General features: G+C 41.5%; 1 protein-coding gene across 2 annotated transcripts in view; it reads left to right on the top strand.

The window, feature by feature from the left end:
* The window catches only part of LOC137429547 (transmembrane protein 120A-A-like), a 184,594-nt gene that overhangs the window by 101,296 nt on the left and 65,058 nt on the right, over nt 1–18,240 (top strand). For both annotated transcript variants that reach the window (XM_078779564.1, XM_078779563.1), the window contains exon 7: nt 13,806–13,871. In XM_078779564.1, the coding sequence (XP_078635690.1) occupies nt 13,806–13,871 (66 nt within the window). The remainder of the gene's footprint in view (nt 1–13,805; nt 13,872–18,240) is intronic.

Here is an 18,240-nt window from a genome sequence, read left to right as displayed (position 1 = left end):
GTATCTCGTTTTCTTCCGCCTCTGCTCCTTCTTTGTCAAATCCACGTTCTCGCTTGGAGACTTTTCCCGGATTGATTTTTTCATCGTTCTGTTTGGATATTGTTGGAATATGTTTAAACCGCAGCCGTGATGCTGACGCCCCCCCCCCCCCCCCCAGAATTTACATGTTTTAAACGTTTCCCAGTGTGTACCCTGGTCAGAATAGGTACACCGTATCCCTGCGTGTCGTAAGAGACGACTAAGAGGGTTGGCGTCAGGAAGGGCATCCGGCCATAAAAACATTGCCTCAAAAAGAGAACCATGACAATCACAAGTACATATGGGCAGGGTGCAGCCCGAAGTGGAGATCGGTTTCTGACGTTTGGGACATGGAATGTGGGGACAATGACAGGGAGATCAGGAGAAGTGGTGGAAGTATTGGTCAGAAGAAGAGTGGACATATGTTGTGTGCAAGAGACGAGATGGAAGGGAAGTGGTGTGAAAGTGGGGGGGGGTAGGCAGGGACAGAAATGCGGGTTTGTGTGGCAAGGGTGCCCGGAGGGCGTGGCTGGTGTTGGTGTCCTGTTTTCTGAGGAGTTTGTGGATGGTGTGGTGGGTGTGACTGGAGTGAGTGGTGGGTTGATGATGGTGGGAATGATGATTGGAGGGCTCTTGGTGAACGTCATCTCGGGATATGCTCCGCAGGTTGGTCGAAGCGATGAAGAGAAGGACAAGTTCTGGTGTGCGATAGAGAAGCTGATGGAAAACGTGAAAGATGAGGAAGTTGTTGTGGTGGGAGGAGACCTGAATGGACATGTGGGAAGGAGTATGGATGGTTTTGAGGGAGTTCATGGGGGTTACGGATATGGTGTGAGAAATGGAGAAGGTGAAAGGATTTTGGAGTTTGCTGATGGAGCTGATTTGTTGATTTGTAATACTCAGTTCCAGAAAGAGGACAATAAGCTTGTTACATACACGTCAGGTGGGTCGACGACAACCGTTGACTACCTGATGGTGCTTCGGCGAGATAGTGGGCACCTCCGGGACACAAAGGTGATCCCGGGGGAGGAGGCTGTTTCACAGCACCACTTGGTTGTCTGCGACATAAGGGTGAAAGGTGCGAGGAGAGCTCGGCGGGTGAAGTACCAACCGAGAATGAAGATGTGGAGGTTGAAAGAGGTGACAGTAAGGGAGGCATTAAAAGAGAGGCTGAGTAGGGTAGAGGATGATGTGGTTGAGCTTGAAAGTGGTTGGATGTCAATGAAAGCTAGTCTGTTGGGAGCCGTTGGTGAGGTATGTGGATGGACAAAAGGACCACCGAGGCACTCGGAAACATGGTGGTGGGATGTTGAGGTTGGAAAGAGGATTGACGAGAAGAGGAAGAAGTTCAAAGAGTGGCAGAAGGCGAAGGGTACGGGAGCAGAAACAGCAGAGCATGAAAGTTATAAGGCAGCCAGGAAGGCTGCAAAGAAAGAGGTAGCAAAGGCGCAGGAGGCATGTAGGAAAATGTTCGGAGAACGCTTGGATTCGGAAGAGGGTCAGAAAGCAGTATTCAGGATTGCAAAGCAGATAGCGAAAGAGAGGTGTGATGTGATGGGGGTGAGTTGCTTGAAGGATGAAGTGGGACAAATCGTTGTCGACCCAGATGGAATTAAAGGAAGATGGAAAAGATATATGGAAATGCTGTTGAATACAGAGAATGAATGGGATGGCAACATAGAGAGTAACCCAGTTTTAGGACCGGCAGAGAAGATAACTGAGAAGGAAGTTGAGGAAGCGATAAAAGCAATGAAGAGTGGAAAAGCGGGAGGGCCGACGGGAGTTGTGGGAGATATGTTGAAGGCAGCAGGAAGTTGGGGTGTGAAGAGAATGACAGAGATCTGTAATCTGGTGGTGAAAGAAGGCCGCATTCCAGTGGATTGGGAAATGAGTACCCTCGTCCCTCTATACAAGGGGAAAGGTGACCCTCTGGAGTGTGGCTCGTACTGAGCGATAAAGTTATTGGAGCATGGAATGAAGGTATTGGAAAGGGTGTTGGAGAGGAGGATAAGTAAGAAAGTGAAGATCGACGAAATGCAGTTTGGATTTATGCCAGGAAGAGGAATGACAGATGCGCTTTTCATTGTGAGGCAGTTGCAGGAGAAGTACATGGATAAGAGGAAGAAGTTGTTTTTTGGGTTTGTTGATCTGGAGAAAGCATTCGATAGGGTTCCACGCAAAGTATTGACATGGGCATTGAGGAAGTTAGGAGTGGAGGAATGGTTGATCAGAGTAGTGATGGCAATGTACAAAAGAGCACGCACAGCTGTAAGGACGAAGGACGGGAACAGTGGTGAGTTTGAGGTGAAGGTGGGAGTGCATCAGGGGTCGGTACTAAGTCCACTACTCTTTGTAGCTGTGATGGAGGTGCTGGCTCAGACCGTAAAGGAGGGTTTACCGTGGGAGTTGTTGTATGCAGATGATCTGGTGTTGATTGCGGAAAGTATGGATGGACTGAAGGAAAAGATGAACAAGTGGAAGGAATGTATGGAGACAAAAGGTCTGAAGGTGAATATCGGAAAGACAAAGGTGATGGCAAGTGGTAAAGCATGTAGTGAGGTGGAAAGAACTGGGAAGTGACCGTGTGCTGTGTGCAGGAAGGGTGTCGGAGTGAACTCCATTCAATGTACAATGTGTGCTGAGTGGGTTCATCAAAAATGTAGTGGTCTGAGAGGGTCATTAACCAGTGTGGCAGCTACATTCAAATGTAAGGTGTGCACAGAGGGAGCTGCAGATGGAGGAAATGTTGAGTTGGATCTTGGAGACGGCGTGAAGCTGGAAGGTGTGAAAACATTTTGCTACCTCGGAGACATGCTGAATGGAGAAGGTGGATCAGACTCGGCAACGGTTGCTCGAGTGAGATGTGCATGGAAGAAGTTTCGGGAACTGAGTGGCGTGCTGATGAGGAGGAGAGTGTCGCTGAAGCTGAAGGGAAAGGTGTATGCTGCATGTGTGAGAAGTGTTATGATTTATGGGAGCGAGACATGGGTAATGAACGTAGAGCAGCAACGAAGGCTGGAAAGGGTGGAAATGCGAATGGTTCGATGGATGTGCGGAGTATCGTTGAGAGAGAGGAAGACAAATGATGAATTGCGAAAGATGCTGGGAATATTGCCTGTGATTGATGCTGTGAAGAGGAACAGGTTGAGATGGTTTGGTCATGTATTAAGGAAGGATGAAAGTGACTGGTTGAGAAGAGTGATGGAAGTTAATGTAGAAGGAAGTAGAGGACGGGGAAGACCGAGAAAGACTTGGCTAAAGATGGTGGAAGAAGAAATGCGGGCAAGGGGGTTAACAAGGAGAGATGCAGAAAATAGGGCAAAATGGAGAAGATTGTCATGGGGACCGCAAGGCTAACCCCCGCTCTAGCAGGGAACATGGCCTTAAAATGCATGTTGTTGTTGTTGTTGTTGTTGGAGGGGTTTATGGAGGAGGAAGAATTTACCCCCCCCAATATGTATTTGCTCTCCGCTCCAAAAGTACACACACAATTTCAATGAAACTTGATCACAACCTACATCGCCCATGATATACCAAAGTTTGTTCACGGCATTCAAAATATCAGGATCTGAGGTGTTTGAGTGACTGTTGCTCCTCATACAGGTGAGCTTCAGCACCTGCGGTCATATTTTTGCTTGGCTCATGGGGACGATCTCTAAAATGATGAACATAGAAAATTTTTCACTCCAGTAGTAATTTTCACTCCAGAAAAATGCCAGGGGCATAGAAAAGGCCCCTTTATATGGTACTGTCGTGGCCAAAAATATTGGCACCCTTGTACTTTTTTCAAACAATCTACAATTTCTTCCAGAAAATTGTTGATATAAAAAAATATTTTGGTACCACATGTGTATCTCTTTGGTTTGAAGTGGAAAAAAACAAAGAAAAAGCTGAAAAAACTACTAAATCTTTGCTTATTCCACAAAGACATCCTAAAATGCCCCAGACAATATTATTGGCACCTTTTAGAAGTTGTTAACAATAATTAGATTTCAAGCAGGTGATTCTCCTTTACTTTGGAATTGAACTCACCTATGGTGAGTTGCAGGTGCCTGCAATATTAAAAAATCACTCATTCAAACAGTTTGAAGAGAGAAAATGAGTCATTGTGCTGTTTTGTGTCACTGTGTGTACCACAATGAGCATGGAGAAAAGAAAGACAACCAGTGAATTGTCTGAGCAGGTCAGACAAGATTGTTGCCAAGCATGGACAATCTCAAGGCTACAAGTCCATCTCCAGAGACCTTGATGTTCCTGTGTCCACTGCACGCAAAGGATGTTTAAGGCCCATGACACTGCAGCCAACCTCCCTGGACATGGCCGCAAGAGAAAACTTGATCGAAGATTGCAGGGAAGGATTGTTCGAATGGTGGAGAAAGCACCTCAATCAACTGCCACACAGATTCAAACTGACCTTCAGACACAAAGTACGACAATTTCAACTCGCACCATCCGTCACCAACTCAATGAAAGGGGGTTCTATGGAGGACTCCACTGCTGAGAGAGAGACATAAGAAAGCCAGACTGGAGTTTGCCAAGACACTCCTGGACAAGCCAAAATCTTTCTGGGAGAACGTCCTGTGGACGGATGAGATCAAATTATAGCTTTTTTGTTGAGCACATAATCTCTATGTTTACAGAAAACAACATGAAGCCTTCAAAGAAAAGAATACCTTCCGTGCAGTCAAACATGGAGGAGGTTCAGTGATGTTTTTGGGGTAATGTTGAACTCAGCGCAATGTTCAACTCAGTGTCAAAAAAGCTGGGTCTCCGTCAAAGGTCCTGGGTCTTGCAGCGTCACAATGACCCCAAACACACTTCAAAAAGCACCCAGGAATGGTTCAAGACAAAATGCTGGACTGTTCTGAAGTGGCCAACAATGAGTCCAGATCTAAATCCCATTGAACACCTGTGGGGAGATCTGAAAACAGAAGTTGGGAGAAGGCACCCTTCAAATCTGGGAGAACTGGAGCAGTTTGCAAAAGAAGTAATGGTCGATAACGATGGATAACATCAAGCATGATCACAAGATAATGGTTGATAACGTTGGATAACATCAACGATGATCACCAGATAATGTTTGATAACAATGGATAACATTAAGCATGCTCACAAGATAATGGTTGATAATGATGGATAACATCGAGCATGCTTATGAGTTAATGGTTGATAACTGTGGTGAAATATGTTGTATTGTCTCGAGCTGAATGAAGAGACTCTCCACGTGAAGGGATGACCTTGAGGGAGCTTATATATACTGTGTCCATTCGGTGCACGAGGGGTGGCATTCTGTATCCCAGCTACTGAGATTTAACAGGTACGTAAATGCTTGCTTGCGAGGAACTAGAAGGAGATGTATGCTTTGATTGCCTTTTATGGAACTAACAAACTGTATTCTTGTGTTGTAGGAATGGTATGACAAATTGTTCAATAAAGCCTTATTTATTGCAAGAGTTCTGAGTTTGATTCCACAGCAATTTATTGATCAATTGAAGTGGCCGGAAAGGTTGGAAAGGCCATTATGCCAAAGTCTGCGATTTGAGCAAAGCCAAGCAGGTGACTCTGGCGTGGGCCTTCATGTCAAGAACCGACCCGCTCACCACGACTGCTCCGCGCGGGCTCGCCAAGGCTGTGATGCCGGTGGAGATTAACGGTCAGGATGCTGACGCATTGATTGACATGGGGACGGGTGACAGTTTTGTCAGCCACGCTCTGGTTTGAAGTCACGGCTGGCCCATCATGCTGACATGGTGGCCTACCCGGGTCTATATGGCGTCCGCATCCCTGTGTCAGAACACCAAAGGAATCTGTGTTGTAAATCTGGTGGCCAACGGAGTAATGTATAGGGATGTGAAATTGTTAGTACTGCAAAATCTGTGCTCTGATGTCCTGTTGGGTCATGATTTTCTAAATCATGACGGGAGACTGGAAATGCAATTTGAGGGAGCGAGTGCTAAGACCTTCACGGTATGCGGTTTGATGGAAATGGCGATCGACCCTCCACCATTGTTTGCATTTTTAACTCCCGACTGCCATCCAGTCATGGTAAAGTCCAGACGATAGTCACGAGCGGACGCTCAATTTATCGAGAGCAAGACCCAACGATTGTTATGAGAGGGAATTATCGAGACCAGTATTTCGCCATGGAGAGCTCAAGTACTCGTAGTCGCTCGTCCTAACCACCGGAAACGAATGGTAATCGACCACTCACAAACGATTAATCGTTATACTCAGTTGGATGCCTACCTGCTCCCAAAGATGGACGATACGGTCTGGGAGGTGGCTACCCACCGGGTGTTCAGCACCTTAGATCTTTGCTCCGCGTATCATCAAATACCGAGAAGAGAAGCCGATTGACCTTATACCGCCTTTGAATCAGGGTAGCGGTTGTACCAATTTCGAAGAATTCCTTTTGGAGTCACGAACGGGGTGCCTGCTTCCAACATGCGCTTGATGACATCATAGCCAAAGAGCAATTAATGGATGTGTTTGTGTACGTTGACAATGTGACCATCTGTGGCCGTGATTACGCTGACCATGATGCAAATTTGCAAAGATTCTTGGCCATGGTGCGAAAGTACAATTTGACTCTCAATGAAGATAAGTGTAAATACTCAGCCATAACTATAGACTTGTTGGGGTAAACAGTGACCGACGGGAAGATTAGACCTGACGCAACTCAGCTGCAACCGTTGCTCAATATGGCCCCTCCCCCTGATCGGGCTGCGCTTTGCCGAGCACTCGGTCTGTTTGCGCATTACTCAAAATTGATCCCACGGTACTCAGAGAAGATCAGACCGCTAGTGGAATGTAAAGTATTTCCGTTGACCTAGTCGGCTAAAGCCGCTTTTCAACAACTAAAATCAGACATAGCGGCGGCTGTAGTAACCTCAATAGACGAAGTGGTACCTTTGATGATCGAGACGGATGCCAGCGATTGCATGATTGCCACTACGCTCAACTAGGCGGTAAGCCCCGTTGCATTTTTTTTGAGAACCTTGTCTGAGATCGAACGGTGACATTCTGTGATAGAAAAGGAGGCTTACACTGTCGTGGAAGCAGTGAGATGGTGGTGTCACTTTCTCCTTGGGAAGCATTTTCAACTGATAACCGATCAACAGTCAGTGGCTTTCATGTATAACGTCCGACATTCTCAAAAGATTAAGATTGACAAAATAGTTCGCTGGCGCATAGAATTGGCCGACTACAGTTTCGAGATCGTGGATAGACCTGGGTGGGATAATGTGGCGGCCGATGCGCTGTCTCAGCCTGTCTGTGCTGGCATGACGTCAGTAGATTTACGTGGGATCCACGAATCATTGTGTCATCCGGGCGTCACCCGGTTAGCCCACTTTGTACGATGTAGAAATCTGCCATTTTCCATCGAAGATGTCCAGCGACTTTGTCGGTCGTGTCCTGTGTGCACCGAAGTAAAGCCCATATTTTATAAACCTCTCATGGGGACTTTGATCCATGTGGGACGACCGTGGGAGCGACTATATGTGGATTTTAAGGGGCCGTTGCCAGCACTTAGCCCGCGATGATACATTCTTACAATTGTCGACGAGTACTTACAATTTCCGTTTGCATACCCCTGTGCTGATATGTCATCCACGACTGTAATACGTTATCTTCAGCACATGTTTCTCATGTTAGGTTACCCCGCCCATGTGCATTCAGACCGGGGAACCGCATTTCTATCCAGGGAAGTTAAGCAATTCCTCCAGGAACGGGGAGTAGCCTCCAGCCATACTATCGCGTATAATCCCCAAGGCAACGGCCAGGTGGAACGTTACAACGGTATTATATGGAGAGCAGTTATGATGAGCTTGAAGATGCACGGGTTACATGTGCAATCATGGGAGTGAGTATTACCTGAGGTGTTGCACGCCATCCAAGCACTACTCTGTACCGCAACGAATGAAACCCCCCACAAGCGTTTATTTCGCTATGAGCAACGCAGCACCAATGGGCAATCGCTACCCTCGTGGCTGGCAGAGCCCAGGCCAGCTCTGCTGAAGCAAGCGGTTAGGCAAAGCAAGTATGAGCCGATGGTAGACCACGTACACATTTTAGAAGCCAACCCGTAATATGCTCACATCAGATTACAGGACGGGCGAGAGACTACGGTATCGGTCCGAACCCTCGCGCCCTGCTGAGAGATGCTGAATGAGAGGGACCCTAAGGCGAATGGGATCGCAGGGCCCGATCAATTGAAGCCGAATGATTTGCCGGAGGTTGAGGATGGGATGATTGGGGCTGATAATTTGTTACCCAGTTCGTCGATTCGAACGGTGACGGTTAGTCCGCAAAGAATCCTATCGGGCGAGGATGAACTTCCTGCTATGGGTAGTGAAGGAACTGACTGGGAAGAGATATATCGCACCCGTTCGGTCCGTCTGTGCCAGCCACCGTAGCATCTCGGTTGGTAGGAATTGTGCGTGTTATTAGACTGCTCCATATTACTTGGAATTGCATTATGGCTTGCTTGATTTTTTTAACGGAGGGAGAATGTGGTGAAATATTTTGTATTGTCTCGAGCTGAATGAAGAGACGATCCGCGTGAAGGGATGACCTTGAGGGAGCTTATATATACTGTGTTCATTCGGTGCACGAGGGGTGGCATACTGTATCCCAGCTACTGAGATTTAACAGGTACATAAAGGCTTGCTTGCGAGGAACTAGAACGAGATGTCTGCTTTGATTGCCTTTATATGGAACTAATAAACTGTATTCTTGTGTTGTAGGAATGGTATGAGAAATAGTTCAATAAAGCCTCATTTATTGCAAGAGATCTGAGTTTGATTCCACAACAATAACGATGAATAACATTGAGCATGCTCACGAGATAATGGTTGATAACGATGGAGAACATTGAGCATGCTCACGAGATAATGGTTGATAATGATGGAGAACATTGAGCATGCTCATGAGATAATGGTTGATAACGATGGAGAACATTGAGCATGCTCACGAGATAATGGTTGATAACGATGGAGAACATTGAGCATGCTCATGAGATAATGGTTGATAACGATGGAGAACATTGAGCATGCTCACGAGATAATGGTTGATAATGATGGAGAACATTGAGCATGCTCATGAGATAATGGTTGATAACGATGGAGAACATTGAGCATGCTCACGAGATAATGGTTGATAACGATGGAGAACATTGAGCATGCTCATGAGATAATGGTTGATAACGATGGAGAACATTGAGCATGCTCACGAGATAATGGTTGATAATGATGGAGAACATTGAGCATGCTCATGAGATAATGGTTGATAACGATGGAGAACATCGAGCATGCTCACGAGATAATGGTTGATAACGATGGAGAACATTGAGCATGCTCATGAGATAATGGTTGATAACGATGGAGAACATCGAGCATGCTCACGAGATAATGGTTAACGATGGATAACATCGAGCATGCTCACGAGATAATGGTTAATAATGATGGATAACATCGAGCATGCTCATGAGATAATGGTTGATAACGATGAATAACATCGAGCATGCTCATGAGATAATGGTTGATAACGATGGAGAATATCGAGCATGCTCACAAGATAATGGCTAACGATGGATAACATCATGGATGCTCACGAGATAATGGTTTATAACGATGGATAACATCGAGCATGCTCACGAGATAATTGTTGATAATGATGGATAACCTTTCAGCATGCTCACGAGATAATGGTTAACGATGGATAACATCGAGCATGCTCACGAGATAATGGATAACGATAAATAGCATTGAGCATGCTCACGACATAATGGTTGATAACGATGGATAACATAGAGCAAGCTCACGAGATAATGGTTGATAACGATGGATAACATAGAGCAAGCTCACGAGATAATGGTTGATAACGATGGATAACATAGAGCAAGCTCACGAGATAGTGGTAGACTTGGTAGACTGGCGGCCATTTTAGTTGTAAAAAATCCGATATTGAACACGTCCTACAATTTCTCGGACATGCATTTACCGATCTTGTTCAGACTTTGCACACAGATAATGAATGATGAGTTACATATTCACGTCATTTGTTTTCGAGATTATATCCAAGATGGCCGTCTGGCGGCCATTTTGTTTCTTACACGTGTCGCCAACCATTTCTCGACATGCATGGCCCGATTTTGTTCAAACTTGGCACAAAGACAACACACGAGAGTATACATGTGCAGAAGATTTTGTTTTGTCATCCGACCAAATATGGCTGACCTTTAATTCAAAAATTGAAAAGTGCAGCAAGATTACTAAAACCATAGGGGGGGGGGGGGTGGGGGGCTGACATTTTACGTCTTTTTCTTCTTTCTTATGAGAACAAAAAGTGCAAGAATAAAAAATGAAAACAAAAACCAAAAAAAACAACAATAAAAAAAACTTTTGTAAGAAAAAAACAAAAATTACAAAATAGTAATCTATGTATGCATTAGCAATGCAGAGAAAGCCATCTGCAGATCAATGAAAACCTGCTCCACCCTCATCGTTGCCCGCACTCGCTCTACCCTCACCATTGCCTGCATTTGCTCCACCCTCACAGTTTCCTGAACTCACTCCTCCCTCATCATTACCCGCACTCGCTCCACTCTCATCGTTGCCCGCACTCGCTCTACCCTCACCATTGCCTGCATTTGCTCCACCCTCACAGTTTCCTGAACTCACTCCGCCCTCATCATTACCCGCACTCGCTCCACTCTCATCGTTGCCCGCACTCGCTCTACCCTCACCATTGCCTGCATTTGCTCCACCCTCACAGTTTCCTGAACTCACTCCGCCCTCATCATTACCCGCACTCGCTCCACTCTCATGGTTGCCCGCACTCACTATGCTCTCAAGAAAGACAACAGAGAAACGTGTATTTTTATTTTAATGGAGTTCTGTCCAACAGTTTGGGAGACCAATAGTGGGAGTGTGTTGTTGACTTATGAGTGAAAAAGATGGCTATTTACACCTGTGAATGACTGCTTTAAACAAGATGTCAAGATCAAGAAATTTTAAAAATAAGTGTGCTAATAAATGGGCCACAAAAGGAAGGTTGGTAAATGATAAAAGGATTGTTGTCCGTGCTACTCAGAAACCATATTGTCACCTGCACGTTTGAGAGATTCAATGAGATCATGATGTAGTTATACAGACGCAGGATTACTGTAACTGCCAATGTGACACCATTGTGACCACCACAAGTTGCCATGACTGTAACTGACAATGTGAAACCATTGTCATCATCAGGAACTGTAACTGACAATGTGAAACCATTGTGATCATCAGCAACTGTAACTGCCAATGTGACACCATTGTGACCACCACAAGCTGCCATGACTGTAACTGACAATGTGAAACCATTGTGATCAGCAGTAACTGTAACTGACAATGTGAAACCATTGTGACCACCAGTAACTGTAACTGACAATGTGAAACCATTGTGATCATCAGCAACTGTAACTGACAATGTGAAACCATTGTGACCACCGGTAACTGTAACTGACAATGTGAAACCATTGTGACCACCAGTAACTGTAACTGACAATGTGAAACCATTGTGATCATCAGTAACTGTAACTGACAATGTGAAACCATTGTGACCACCAGTAACTGTAACTGACAATGTGAAACCATTGTGACCACCAGTAACTGTAACTGACAATGTGAAACCATTGTGATCATCAGCAACTGTAACTGACAATGTGAAACCATTGTGACCACCAGTAACTGTAACTGACAATGTGAAACCATTGTGATCATCACCAACTGTAACTGACAATGTGAAACCATTGTGACCACCGGTAACTGTAACTGACAATGTGAAACCATTGTGACCACCAGTAACTGTAACTGACAATGTGAAACCATTGTGACCATCAGCAACTGTAACTGACAATGTGAAACCATTGTGACCACCAGTAACTGTAACTGACAATGTGAAACCATTGTGACCATCAGCAACTGTAACTGACAATGTGAAACCATTGTGACCACCAGTAAATGTAACTGACAATGTGAAACCATTGTGACCATCAGCAACTGTAACTGACAATGTGAAACCATTGTGATCATCAGGAACTGTAACTGACAATGTGAAACCATTGTGACCACCAGTAACTGTAACTGACAATGTGAAACCATTGTGACCATCAGCAACTGTAACTGACAATGTGAAACCATTGTGATCATCAGCAACTGTAACTGACAATGTGAAACCATTGTGACCATCAGGAACTGTAACTGACAATGTGAAACCATTGTGATCATCAGCAACTGTAACTGACAATGTGAAACCATTGTGATCATCAGGAACTGTAACTGACAATGTGAAACCATTGTGATCATCAGCAACTGTAACTGACAATGTGAAACCATTGTGACCACCAGGAACTGTAACTGACAATGTGAAACCATTGTGACCACCGGTAACTGTAACTGTCAATGTGAAACCATTGTGATCATCAGCAACTGTAACTGACAATGTGAAACCATTGTGACCACCGGTAACTGTAACTGACAATGTGAAACCATTGTGACCATCAGGAACTGTAACTGACAATGTGAAACCATTGTGATCATCAGCAACTGTAACTGACAATGTGAAACCATTGTGATCAGCAGTAACTGTAACTGACAATGTGAAACCATTGTGACCATCAGGAACTGTAACTGACAATGTGAAACCATTGTGACCATCAGGAACTGTAACTGACAATGTGAAACCATTGTGATCAGCAGTAACTGTAACTGACAATGTGAAACCATTGTGATCAGCAGTAACTGTAACTGACAATGTGAAACCATTGTGATCATCAGCAACTGTAACTGACAATGTGAAACCATTGTGATCATCAGCAACTGTAACTGACAATGTGAAACCATTGTGACCACCGGTAACTGTAACTGACAATGTGAAACCATTGTGATCATCAGCAACTGTAACTGACAATGTGAAACCATTGTGATCATCAGCAACTGTAACTAACAATGTGAAACCATTGTGACCACTGGTAACTGTAACTGACAATGTGAAACCATTGTGATCATCAGGAACTGTAACTGACAATGTGAAACCATTGTGATCATCAGCAACTGTAACTGACAATGTGAAACCATTGTGACCACCAGGAACTGTAACTGACAATGTGAAACCATTGTGACCACCGGTAACTGTAACTGACAATGTGAAACCATTGTGATCATCAGCAACTGTAACTAACAATGTGAAACCATTGTGACCACTGGTAACTGTAACTGACAATGTGAAACCATTGTTACCATCAGCAACTGTAACTGACAATGTGAAACCATTGTGACCACCAGTAAATGTAACTGACAATGTGAAACCATTGTGACCATCAGCAACTGTAACTGACAATGTGAAACCATTGTGACCACCAGTAACTGTAACTGACAATGTGAAACCATTGTGACCACCAGTAACTGTAACTGACAATGTGAAACCATTGTGACCACCAGTATATGTAACTGACAATGTAAAACCATTGTGACCACCAGTAACTGTAACTGACAATGTGAAACCATTGTGACCACCAGTAACTGTAACTGACAATGTGAAACCATTGTGACCACCAGTAACTGTAACTGACAATGTGAAACCATTGTGACCACCAGTAACTGTAACTGACAATGTGAAACCATTGTGACCACCAGTAACTGTAACTGACAATGTGAAACCATTGTGACCACCAGTAACTGTAACTGACAATGTGAAACCATTGTGACCACCAGTAACTGACATGACTGTATTTTCTTGCTTTGCAGGATAAAGGGTTGGTGGGTTACACATCACTACATCTCTACCTTTCTCACAGGGGTCATGCTCACCTGGTGAGTTAAACCTGTGTATACTCCTTCAGTCCATAATAATACCCACTGGTTTATAATTTTGTAATTTAACTTTTTTCCTGATAAACTGAATTATAGCAGAAAAATTCCATTGTCCCAATTAACCATTATATGAGAATTTCTAAGGTAATGATGACATAGAGGAAAATTTTCATTTGAAAACTTTATAAAGCCAACAAAGGCACAAGAACATCCAGTACTGGAAACTTCAAATTAAAGATTTTATCAACGAAAGGTTGGCAGGGGTTGACGAACCACCATGGGAAACAAAGTAATGCTGAGTTTCGGTGTGAACCGTTCATCAGAGTAGGGAGTTTAGACTTTACAGCAAAGACAGTCTGGATAGGTTTTATCAACATCAGGTTGATTAAACTATTGTTGTTACCAGAGTAGAGAGTTTAGAGTAAAGACAGTCAGTATAAGAATTATCAACATCAGGTTGATTAAACTATTGTTGTTACCAGAGTAGAGAGTTTAGAGTAAAGACAGTCAGTATAAGAATTATCAACATCGTGTTGATTAACCTGTTAGAGTAAAGACAGTCAGTATAAGAATTATCAACATTGTGTTGATTAAACTATTGTTGTTATCAGAGTAGAGAGTTTAGAGTAAAGACAGTCAGTATAAGAATTATCAACATCAAGTTGATTAACCTGTTAGAGTAAAGACAGTCAGTATAAGAATTATCAACATTGTGTTGATTAAACTATTGTTGTTATCAGAGTAGAGAGTTTAGAGTAAAGACAGTCAGTATAAGAATTATCAATATCAAGTTGATTAAACTATTGTTGTTATTAGAGTAGAGAGTTTAGAGTAAAGACAGTCAGTATAAGAATGATCAACATCAAGTTGATTAACCTGTTAGAGTAAAGACAGTCAGTATAAGAATTATCAACATCGTGTTGATTAAACTATTGTTGTTATTAGAGTAGAGAGTTTAGAGTAAAGACAGTCAGTATAAGAATTATCAACATTGTGTTGATTAAACTATTGTTGTTATCAGAGTAGAGAGTTTAGAGTAAAGACAGTCAGTATAAGAATTATCAACATCGTGTTGATTAACCTGTTAGAGTAAAGACAGTCAGTATAAGAATTATCAACATTGTGTTGATTAAACTATTGTTGTTATCAGAGTAGAGAGTTTAGAGTAAAGACAGTCAGTATAAGAATTATCAATATCAAGTTGATTAACCTGTTAGAGTAAAGACAGTCAGTATAAGAATTATCAACATTGTGTTGATTAAACTATTGTTGTTATCAGAGTAGAGAGTTTAGAGTAAAGACAGTCAGTATAAGAATTATCAATATCAAGTTGATTAAACTATTGTTGTTATTAGAGTAGAGAGTTTAGAGTAAAGACAGTCAGTATAAGAATGATCAACATCAAGTTGATTAACCTGTTAGAGTAAAGACAGTCAGTATAAGAATTATCAACATCGTGTTGATTAAACTATTGTTGTTATCAGAGTAGAGAGTTTAGAGTAAAGACAGTCAGTATAAGAATGATCAACATCAAGTTGATTAACCTGTTAGAGTAAAGACAGTCAGTATAAGAATTATCAACATCGTGTTGATTAAACTATTGTTGTTATCAGAGTAGAGAGTTTAGAGTAAAGACAGTCAGTATAAGAATTATCAACATCGTGTTGATTAAACTATTGTTGTTATTAGAGTAGATAGTTTAGAGTTTGACAATTTAGAGTTTGTGACCAGAGACACAGACAGACACAGACACAGACAGACAGACACACAGACACAGACAGACAGACACAGACACAGACAATTTAGAGTTTGTGACCAGAGACACAGAGACACAGAGACCAGAGACACAGACCAGAGACACAGAGACACAGTTTGTGACCAGAGATATCAGAGACAGTCAGTATAAGAATTATCAACATTGTGTTGATTAAACTATTGTTGTTATCAGAGTAGAGAGTTTAGAGTAAAGACAGTCAGTATAAGAATTATCAACATCAAGTTGATTAAACTATTGTTGTTATCAGAGTAGAGAGTTTAGAGTAAAGACAGTCAGTATAAGAATTATCAACATCAAGTTGATTAAACTATTGTTGTTATCAGAGTAGAGAGTTTAGAGTAAAGACAGTCAGTATAAGAATTATCAACATTGTGTTGATTAAACTATTGTTGTTATCAGAGTAGAGAGTTTAGAGTAAAGACAGTCAGTATAAGAATTATCAACATCAAGTTGATTAACCTGTTAGAGTAAAGACAGTCAGTATAAGAATTATCAACATCGTGTTGATTAAACTATTGTTGTTATTAGAGTAGAGAGTTTAGAGTAAAGACAGTCAGTATAAGAATTATCAACATCAAGTTGATTAAACTATTGTTGTTATTAGAGTAGATAGTTTAGAGTAAAGACAGTCAGTATAAGAATTATCAACATCAAGTTGATTAACCTGTTAGAGTAAAGACAGTCAGTATAAGAATTATCAACATTGTGTTGATTAAACTATTGTTGTTATTAGAGTAGATAGTTTAGAGTAAAGACAGTCAGTATAAGAATTATCAACATCAAGTTGATTAACCTGTTAGAGTAAAGACAGTCAGTATAAGAATTATCAACATCGTGTTGATTAAACTATTGTTGTTATTAGAGTAGAGAGTTTAGAGTAAAGACAGTCAGTATAAGAATTATCAACATCGTGTTGATTAAACTATTGTTGTTATTAGAGTAGAGAGTTTAGAGTAAAGACAGTCAGTATAAGAATTATCAACATTGTGTTGATTAAACTATTGTTGTTATCAGAGTAGAGAGTTTAGAGTAAAGACAGTCAGTATAAGAATGATCAACATCAAGTTGATTAACCTGTTAGAGTAAAGACAGTCAGTATAAGAATTATCAACATCGTGTTGATTAAACTATTGTTGTTATCAGAGTAGAGAGTTTAGAGTAAAGACAGTCAGTATAAGAATTATCAACATCGTGTTGATTAAACTATTGTTGTTATCAGAGTAGAGAGTTTAGAGTAAAGACAGTCAGTATAAGAATTATCAACATCGTGTTGATTAACCTGTTAGAGTAAAGACAGTCAGTATAAGAATTATCAACATCGTGTTGATTAAACTATTGTTGTTATTAGAGTAGAGAGTTTAGAGTAAAGACAGTCAGTATAAGAATTATCAACATCGTGTTGATTAACCTGTTAGAGTAAAGACAGTCAGTATAAGAATTATCAACATTGTGTTGATTAAACTATTGTTGTTATCAGAGTAGAGAGTTTAGAGTAAAGACAGTCAGTATAAGAATTATCAATATCAAGTTGATTAACCTGTTAGAGTAAAGACAGTCAGTATAAGAATTATCAACATTGTGTTGATTAAACTATTGTTGTTATCAGAGTAGAGAGTTTAGAGTAAAGACAGTCAGTATAAGAATTATCAATATCAAGTTGATTAAACTATTGTTGTTATTAGAGTAGAGAGTTTAGAGTAAAGACAGTCAGTATAAGAATGATCAACATCAAGTTGATTAACCTGTTAGAGTAAAGACAGTCAGTATAAGAATTATCAACATCGTGTTGATTAAACTATTGTTGTTATCAGAGTAGAGAGTTTAGAGTAAAGACAGTCAGTATAAGAATGATCAACATCAAGTTGATTAACCTGTTAGAGTAAAGACAGTCAGTATAAGAATTATCAACATCGTGTTGATTAAACTATTGTTGTTATCAGAGTAGAGAGTTTAGAGTAAAGACAGTCAGTATAAGAATTATCAACATCGTGTTGATTAAACTATTGTTGTTATTAGAGTAGATAGTTTAGAGTTTGACAATTTAGAGTTTGTGACCAGAGACACAGACAGACACAGACACAGACAGACAGACACACAGACACAGACAGACAGACACAGACACAGACAATTTAGAGTTTGTGACCAGAGACACAGAGACACAGAGACCAGAGACACAGACCAGAGACACAGAGACACAGTTTGTGACCAGAGATATCAGAGACAGTCAGTATAAGAATTATCAACATTGTGTTGATTAAACTATTGTTGTTATCAGAGTAGAGAGTTTAGAGTAAAGACAGTCAGTATAAGAATTATCAACATCAAGTTGATTAAACTATTGTTGTTATTAGAGTAGATAGTTTAGAGTAAAGACAGTCAGTATAAGAATTATCAACATCAAGTTGATTAACCTGTTAGAGTAAAGACAGTCAGTATAAGAATTATCAACATTGTGTTGATTAAACTATTGTTGTTATTAGAGTAGATAGTTTAGAGTAAAGACAGTCAGTATAAGAATTATCAACATCAAGTTGATTAACCTGTTAGAGTAAAGACAGTCAGTATAAGAATTATCAACATCGTGTTGATTAA

The sequence above is a fragment of the Myxine glutinosa genome, chromosome 6, assembly GCF_964187855.1.
Source record: "Myxine glutinosa chromosome 6, kmMyxGlut1.1, whole genome shotgun sequence".
NCBI lineage: Eukaryota > Metazoa > Chordata > Myxini > Myxiniformes > Myxinidae > Myxine > Myxine glutinosa.
This window is presented reverse-complemented; position numbering and strand designations above follow the sequence as displayed.